This window comes from Silene latifolia, chromosome Y, assembly GCF_048544455.1.
Source record: "Silene latifolia isolate original U9 population chromosome Y, ASM4854445v1, whole genome shotgun sequence".
Lineage (NCBI taxonomy): Eukaryota > Viridiplantae > Streptophyta > Magnoliopsida > Caryophyllales > Caryophyllaceae > Silene > Silene latifolia.
In genome coordinates this window covers 466403509-466412958 of record NC_133538.1, presented here as the reverse complement: position 1 = coordinate 466412958, position 9450 = coordinate 466403509, and the positions used below count along the sequence as shown (strand labels likewise).

At 34.3% G+C, this 9450-nt stretch overlaps 1 protein-coding gene across 1 annotated transcript; it reads right to left on the bottom strand.

Moving 5' to 3' along the window:
- Positions 1-650: 650 nt before the first annotated feature.
- On the bottom strand, positions 651-8003 carry LOC141632939 (uncharacterized). Its single transcript, XM_074445439.1, has 3 exons — positions 7915-8003; positions 1200-1359; positions 651-1121 (listed from the first exon to the last, which is right to left on the bottom strand). Exons 1-3 carry the CDS (start codon positions 8001-8003, stop codon positions 651-653), a joined length of 720 nt encoding a protein of 239 aa, XP_074301540.1.
- Positions 8004-9450: the final 1447 nt, after the last annotated feature.

Sequence of the window (9450 nt, the reverse complement as noted above, 5' to 3'; positions counted from 1 at the left end):
TCTCTCGTCTTCACTCCCGTATTCATTATTAGCCACGAGATTAACGAATGTTTGTGGACATTACAACTGCATGACACAATCCCATACATAGAAGCTTTGGCTTGGTGTGATCTCATCTAATCGTATCCCCTACTAATTGAATAGCCCCTAGAATCAGGGGTCCATTTTCCATCTGAGTAGCCAATTTTCATGATCTCCTTGACTTTGCAGATATTTTTCCATGTCCAAGTAACATCAGCAGGTGGATTATAATCATCCCAAGTCTGTTGCTTAATGTAAATTAGGTTTAACCATTTCATCCATAGCCTGTCAGCTTTGCAATAATACCAGTCCACCAGCTTGGCAACCATAGCAACATTCCATAATTTTGGATTTTTAATACCAAGTCATCCTTCCTGTTTTGGCATTGTCACAGTGTCCCAGTTTATAAGTGGGACTCTATGATATTCAGCAAAAACATCCTAGAAGAATTTCCTGCATATTGCTTCAATTCTCTTGATCACACTCTTAGGGATTATGAAGATATTGGTCCAGTATGTATGAAGAGTGTTGAGCACAAAGTTAATTAAGGTCAATCTGCCTGCTTAAAAGAGTTTTCTGGTCCCTAGACTTTTAATCATACTCAATATCTTCTCTATGAGGATATTGCATTATTGTTTTGTAATTCTCCCTGGCTGGATAGGGAAACCAAGGTACATGAATGTCATTTCGCCTTCACCAAAACCAGTTACCAGTTTAATATCCTCTTTTAAAGTTGCTGCCATGCCACTGAAGAAGACCTCAGATTTATTATTACTCATGCTCAAACCAGAGGTCTTGAAAAAGGTAAAGAACGCTCTTGTAATAAGCATAACAGATTGTGTAGTCCCTTTGCAGAACATAAGCAAGTCATCTGCACACCTCAAATGGGTGAGTTTAAGTTCTTTGCATAACGGGTGGTACTGAAACTCCCATTTCTCAGTGGCATACTTGATTGTTCTTGTTAAGTATTCCATACACACTGTAAATATCAAGGGGTAAATATGATCCCCTTGTCTAAGATCCCTCTTTCCTTTGAAATAGTCAACGTGATTGCCATTGAGGGTCAAGGTAAATGATGTAGTCTTAATGCAAGTCATAATCTGTTGGCAAAAAAATTAAGTAAAATTCAATTCCAACAGCAATTGTTCCACAAACTCCCATTACACAAAGTCATATGCCTTTTGTAGATCTATCTTGAACAAACATTTGGGGGAAGCATTTGCTCTCCTATACATTTTGACAATGTCCTGACACATTAGGACATTCTCTAGGATGGATCTCCCTTTAATGAAAGCACCTTGATTCTCATGTATAATATCAGGAAGAACAAGAGACAATCTGTTACAAAGCAACTTGAAGATAACCTTATAGATCATGATACAACAAGCAATATACCTAAATTGCTTGACAATATTAGTGTTGGAGTATGTGTCCTCGACAATGATGCGATCACATGTTTAAATATCACGATAAGAATATATGAGCAAACGTAATATTTTATTGTCAACTGATCCACATTAATCGGTAATGGTTGGTTGACTAGAGTTTGACATTACTGTCGTATGACGGTGGTTCTCAGTTGATCCCTTAAGGTCATACCTATAGGGAAACACTGTTAATTGATAAATTAATTAATTGTATAATGATACAAGTTAATTAATCCTTTAAAATAAATGATGTTTTTATTATTGTTTATGAAACAATTATAATTAGAATAAATAATGTGTTATAACTACAAGGTGTTGTGAATTATAATTAATGGTCCATTTTAAGTATGTGCAATCATGTATTGTTAATTATGTCATTGCATGTGATTTAATTTATGTAATGATTTTTAATAGGTTAAAAATGCATTACATGATCATATGTCTAGTAACATGTCACATATGTCACGAATTACAATTGACAAAATCACAAACTTAAAATAGATCCCATTTTACATATAAAAACTGGTTTTTCCATATGGGTGGGGGACAATTGTGCTTTTTATCTTAAATAGTTAAGACAACTTAATTATGTTAGGTTTAGGCATGCTTAACCTACATTTTCTTGTGAAGAACAATTGATAGGAAAAATGAGCATGGATTGGCCTTGTGTGACCCAAGGTACCCGGCCACCTCTCTCCTCTACATCAAAATAAGAATTGTTTTTTCTTATTCATAATTAATTCTAATTTTTCTACTACTTCTCTAAACAAATACTGCTACATTGTTTTGAGATAGAAAAATAAAAACATCATTCCAATACTAATATTGAGATCCAATTACTAGTAGTAGTAATAAAATTATATTAGTTATTTTAAAGGAACGTTTACTAATTTCTAGTAACAAAATTAGTTTATGTATTAAGAGGGATTACCTTGGTACAATCCCTTAAGGATAGATCCTACCATTGGATCTAGGGTTTTCTCTTGGAGCACTTGGATTTTACTTAAGAAGACTAATTTGGAAAGAGTCCAATTAGTATATCCATTTCGGCCACCAATGTAAGAATAATTGATTTCGTCTCTTTTATTCATTTGTTATGCATGCATAAGATCTAGATTACTTTTTGACTAAACTAAATTTTATTAAGTTATTAGTAGTGTCTAATAAGAGGTTAATGAATCTTACAATTGGTATCAGACCAAGAGTTGTTGCATGCATAATCGGTTGTTGTTTTTCCGAGTTAAAATGTTAACATATAAAACATGTATTTTGTGATTTATGATGATAAAGACCACGAAATTTTTACATGTTAAACATTCTGGTCCTAAATTGATTTTAGGTCATTTTTGATGATTTATGGTATTTTATTGCTCTTTAATATGATTTTAGTATTTTTATTACATTTTATTGAATAAAATGTCACTTAAATTACTAAAATTAGTTAGACTTCGTCTCTGCCCATGAAATTTTAGTATGTTATCACATGCAATATTTACACACTGTATGTAAATTTTAAAATAAAATGGTTTTATTTTGCATGATTTATGATTTTTAGATGTAAAAATCACATAAATAGTAACTATTTTAGCATAAAGTAGCTAAAATGAATTTTATGGAATTAAAATTTTTTCTCAAGTTGTATATATGATATGAACATCAGATCTAAAGTTGCATGTCCAATTTCGTTTGATTTGGATGTTTATTGATTTTTATATTGTAAAAATGATAAATAGCAACTTTAAATATTCATAATTATAAATTCGATTTTTGGACCTAAAAATTTGTCTTTTCAAGGTTATAGAAACTTATTTAGAATATTCAAAATTTTAATTTTGATTTATTGCATAATTTTATGTTTAATTTAAAATTAAAGAGTTAAAATTATGTATTATGCGATTTATTTGTGAAATAAATTAAAATATCCTATAAGCAAGTTTTATTAAAATTTTGGAATGTTGGGAATTTTCCAGAATATGAAAAATTATGATTTTGAAATTTTTTGAATTTTTTATGACTTTTTGTGAATTATTCCTTATTATTATGAATAATAGTGTTTAAAGAGCAATAATAAAATATCAAGTTGAATTATTGTCAAATATTTAGTGAAGACTAAATTTTTGAGTTTTAAGTAGGTTAGGGTAATAACTTGGACATAAATTTGATTTATGTAATATTATGTGATTTTAATAAGTTAATAGCCACAATTATTCATAAAACCGGACCGAATATACGATATTAGCTTAACTAGGGCGATTTGGCACATCACATGGCATGTTTCATACATATATTAATGCTGCATTTTATTTTGATTGTCATATTTTAATGTAATTTTGAATTATTTAATTTTTACTTAGTATGACCTTAGTTTTTAAATAGATATTTCCCGAAATGTATGGGGATATCGATTCGGTTGTAATTTATGTGATATCGTTTCACTTTTATTTTATTTTATTTTTCTTTTATAATGTATAAAGTAGAAAAGCTATGTAATCTATTTATTCCGGAGTTCCTTGAAGGCGGAGCCATTCGAGAAGGCGTTCTGACAAAGACCGTGTTACCTTGGAGTGCGTGCCAAATGAAGTTCAAGGGACCAAAGGAGTTGGTTTTCGAATTTGTAAAATAGTTTATTAGATTTTCTATTTTAGGAAGGCCATACTAGAATTTTGTTGTTTTTGCTTTGCATTTGTTTTATATGTTTGCATGCATAGCCAAATCGCCATACCTAGACATGCATATTATTTTATCGAGTCATCGACCGTGTCAATTATAATTATAATAGTTCACCGCTTTAGTTCACTTAAAACGCGATAGATAACAAATTGACAAGACCTCTCACCTAATAATTGAGAATTAGCCTTACCAAATAGTAGAACCATGAATCTCAATTTCATAAGGAAGTAGGCTCGGCTCACCGCGTGCTAAACTTGTTACGTTGGGTAAGTGGGTAGTAAATTGTTATTACATCAAAATTTGGATTGAGCTCAACGGAAGTATTCGTGACCGTAGTCGCATGTGTTCCGGGCTAAAGATAAATATTAAAGTAATTTTATCGACCGAGATTTCTAGAAGTAGAATCGATTAAAGAGTTAATCCACGGAGTGATATTAATTAGGGATGAATCGGCTCACCGTGCCCGAGTTAATATGAATTTGGATCTCGGGATCATTTATATTAGTTGGGTAGAGGTCACTATATAAATGCTATAAAACTTGTTTAAAACATTTGCAAGTATGATTAAAATGACAAATGTTAATATTTCCTTTACCTCCATGTTTGTAGTCTTGTCATATTTGACGATATTTGCTCCAACAACAACCTCGATACAACTAGAGAGCTTCAATTTGGGATCAGTTCCGACGGAAACCTTAATTTCATTAGTTCCTCCATACCTCCTACTATGACTAGATCTTTTGTGAATGTGTCTCGGGAAGACCATCTCGCTAAATCTATAGGATCCTTATCTTTAGAAGAAAGGGATGGCGAAACTAGTGGGAGTCCTAGCAAGAAAGCTCTTGCAACTAAAGAGAAATGGTTCAAAACGAAGCGGAAGAAAGGTAGAAAATTCAACAATGGAAACAAGATGGCTAGTGGGACTACCAAAGGAGCCAAAGTTGATGATGAATGCCATTATTGTCATGGCATGGGACATTGGATAAGGAATTGCCCCATATATTTGGGAAATATTAGGGATGGACTTGTTATTCCACTCGGTAAAATCCCTTCTGAAATTTATGTTATTGATGTAAATTTTACTTCCACCACAACGTGGGTATTAGATATCGGTTGCGGTACTCACCTTTGTAATCATTTATAGGGGCTAAGAAACGTGGAAAAGTTGAACAAGGGCGATGTTGATCTCTGAATTGGGAATGGAGTTAGAGTAGCGGCCACATCCAAGGGAACTTATGTACTTGTTTTGGCAAATGGATTTGAGTTGTATTTGCATAATTATTTTTATGTACCTTCTCTTTTTAAGAACATTATTTCAATTGCTTTGTTAGACATAGAGGGCTTTAATTTTGCCATTAAAAAAAATTGTTGTATTATTTCTAGAAATGACTTGGTTATAGGCCGAGGCTCTTCTATAAATGGCATTTATGTTCTAGAGACTTCAAATCCAGGTAAAGACATATATAACATATAATTCAAGAGACTCAAATAAGGTGATCCAAAACATTTGGCATTGTCGATTAGGTCATATTAACGAGAATCGCATTAAAAGATTAGTTTCAACTAATGTTATTAAACCATTTGATTTTCAATCATATGGTATATGCGAATCTTGCCTCTTAGGCAAAATGACTCGTAATCCCTTTAGTGGTAAAGGGAATCGAGCTAGTGAACCATTGGGCCTTATACATACCGATGTATGTGGACCAATGACTATCACCGCTAGGGGTAACTATGACTACTTCATTACCTTCACCGATGATTTAAGTAGATATGGGCATATCTACTTAATAAAGTACAAGCTTTTGATAAATTTAAAGAATTTCAAAATGAAGTAGAAAACCAATTGAACAAGAAGATAAAAGCACTACGATCCATCGTGGTGGAGAGTATCTTAGTACTGAATTTGATTTACACTTGAAAGGTTGTGGCATTGTGTCCCAACTCACTCCACCCGGTACACCACAACTTAATGGTGTTGCAGAGATGAGAAATTGAACCCTACTAGATATGGTTTGATCTATGATGAGTCAAACCGAGTTACCCGACTCGTTTTGGGGATTTGCAATCCAAACCTCAATCAAATCATTGAACAATAGTCTGATCAAGGCAACCGAAAAGACTCCATATGAAATATGGAAAGGAAGGGTTTCTAATATATCCTACATGAATATTTGGGGATGTGATGCTTGCGTCAAGGTAAAGACAGACAACAAGCTAGCCACATAATCTGAAAAGTGTATCTTTGTAGGTTACCCCAATACCTCTCGAGGCTATTACTTCTACAAACCTCATGAAAACAAAGTGTTTGTGTATAGTGATGCTGTCTTTTTAGAAAATGAGTTTATTTCTAAATGAAAGAGTGGGAGAAATTTTGAACTTGATGAAGTTCAAGAGCCATAAACTGAAGTAGAGGCGCAAGAAGACGTTCCTTCGTCATCTAATTCGGTTGTTATTCCTCAACCGAGGAGATCGGGTCGAGTTTCTCACCATCCTGATAGATATGTTGGACTTATCCAAGAGGATGGGAGTCTTGATGTGTTACTTCTAGAAAGTGACGAACCCGCCACCTACAAAGCTGCAATCTCTAGTCCCAATTCAGCTTTATGGCTTGAAGCCATGAAATCCGAAATGAGTTCTATCCATGAAAATCAAGTTTGGAACTTGGTGTATTTGCCTGAAGGAGCAAGACCTCTTCAATGCAAATGGATCTTTAAGGTAAAGAATGGCATAGAAGGACATGATGATGTCTACAAGGCTAGGGGTAAAAGGTTTTACCCAAGTTCATGGTCTTCACTATAACGAAACCTTTGCCCATGTAGCCATGCTGAGATCCATTCGGATACTGTTAGTGATCGCCGTATTTCATGACTATGAAATATGGCAAATGGATGTTAAGACAGCATTTCTAAATGGGCATTTAGAAGAGGAGGTGTATATGATGCAACCTGAAGGTTTTGTAGATCGTAAAAATCCTACAAAGTATGCAAGCTTAAGAGATCCATTTATGGTCTTAAGCAAGCATCAAGAAGTTGAAACCATCGATTTAATCATGTTATAAAAGAAAATGGTTTCACTGAAGTGTTGAGGAACCATGTTTATACATAAAGATCAGTGGGAGCAAAGTTATGTTCCTAATATTGTATGTGGATGACATACTACTTATTAGAAATGACATTCCTATCTTGTCCTCCGTCAAAGAGTGGCTGGGAAATAATTTCCAAATGAAGGATTTAGGAGAAGCACAACACATATTAGGTATCCGGATCTATAGAGATAGACCCAAAAGGATATTGGCATTAAGTCAAGAATCTTTTTTTGATAAATTTCTTCGACGATTAAACATGGACCAGTCTAAGAGAGGCTTAATTTCCATGGGTAGTGGGATAATTTTGAGCAAGTCTCAATCACCCACCGAGCGCGAAGATGTTGAACGCATGAAGTTGATTCCCTATGCTTCCGCTGTGGGATCAATCATGTATGCCATGATATGCACTCATCCAGATGTCTTATATGCTTTAAGCATGACAAGTAGATATCAAGATAATCCAGGTGAGATTCACTGGATAGCTGTTAAGAACATCCTCAAGTACTTGCGAAGCACTAAGGATTATATCTTAGTGTTTGGAGGAGACTCTGAGCTATGTGTTAAGGGTTACACAGACTTGAGCTTTCAAACAGATAGATATGACATGAAATCCAAGGTGGATTTGTATACATGCTCAATGGTGGTGCCGTAAGCTGGAGAAGCTTCAAGGAAGCTGTGATTACGGATTGTACTACGGAGGATAAGTACGTTGCAGCATCACAAGCTGCCAAGGAAGCTGTGTGGATTAGGTAATTCATGGAAGGGCTAAAGGTAGTTCCTGCCTCCAAAGATCCCATTACTCTCTATTGTGACAACAATGGGACAATCTTCCAAGCTAGAGAGCCAAAGTCTAGTAATAGATCTAGACATGTACTCAAAAAATTTCATATTATTAGAGATTTTATTGAAAGAAAGGAAATTGCGATTTGTAAGGTTGGGACGGATGATAACTTAGTTGATCCGCTCACCAAGCCTTTATCGCAGGCTAAACACGATGGACATGTTGTTTCCATGGGGCTTAAACGTATGCCAAGTTTGAACTGGACTATTTGATATGAAATAAAATGTTGTTTTATTTGTTCATAGATGATAATCGCATTTGTCTTTTAAATTTTTATTACTTTGTCATATCTAAATGGGTTGTTGAGACAATATTGAACCCCATTAAAGTGAACTAGATTGACATAGTAATTGCCCATAGTTACTTACATGAGGTAACATCTCGAAGTAACTAGAGTGTGATGCTATTGATGGCAAGTTCAAATGGCATAGAGTCATGAGAGATGTCTAGTCGATCACATAGGCAGACTGTATGGGACAGTTTGTCGGGCTTATGACCGCTTATAGAGTTCTGGAAGATTTTATAGCCTGGTCGTGGCGAGAGCTACTATAGTATTCTTATGAGTCGATTCTTTAACTAAAGACTATTCGCCTAAGATGGCACAACTTCAAAGTGACTTTGACTTTTGTTCAATGACCTTCGTAATTGGTTTCAAATGGGAACATTTTGGGTTATAATGAGATGTGGCTATGCAAAGGGAAAAGTGAAATAGGAATTGTCCACCCGTAGTCAGGGTTATCTTATATCTCAAGGCCACTCGAGGAGTAATGAACTGGAAATTCGTGGCCACACTCGGAAGGTATCTACGGTAGATAATTCCGGTCAGACAGTTATTCTCCAAATAGAGGAAACCACTCGCGATATGATCAAGTGCAAGTACGACCTGCAAGACACCTTGCATTGAGTGGGAGATAGTAATAGGACAAGAGAATTGGTGACGCACACTTGTCTCGGACAAGTGAGAGATTGTTGGAGTATGTGTCCTCGACAATGATGCGTTCACATATGTTTAAATCTCATGATAAGAATATATGAGGAAAAGTAATATTTTATTGTCAACTGATCCACATTAATCGGTAATGGTTGGCTGACTAGAGTTTGACATTACTGTCGTATGACGGTGGTGCTCAGTTGATCCCTTAAGGTCATACCTATAGGGTAACACTCTTATTTGATAAATTAATTAATTGTATAATGATACATGTTAATTAATCCTTTAAAATAGATGATGTTTTTATTATTGTTTATGAAAGAATTATAATTAGAATGAATAATGTGTTTTAATTACAAGGTGTTGTAAATTATAATTAATGGTCCATTTTAAGTATGTGCAATCATGTATTGTTAATTATGTCATTGCATGTGATTTACTTTATGTAATGATTTTTAATAAGTTAAAAATG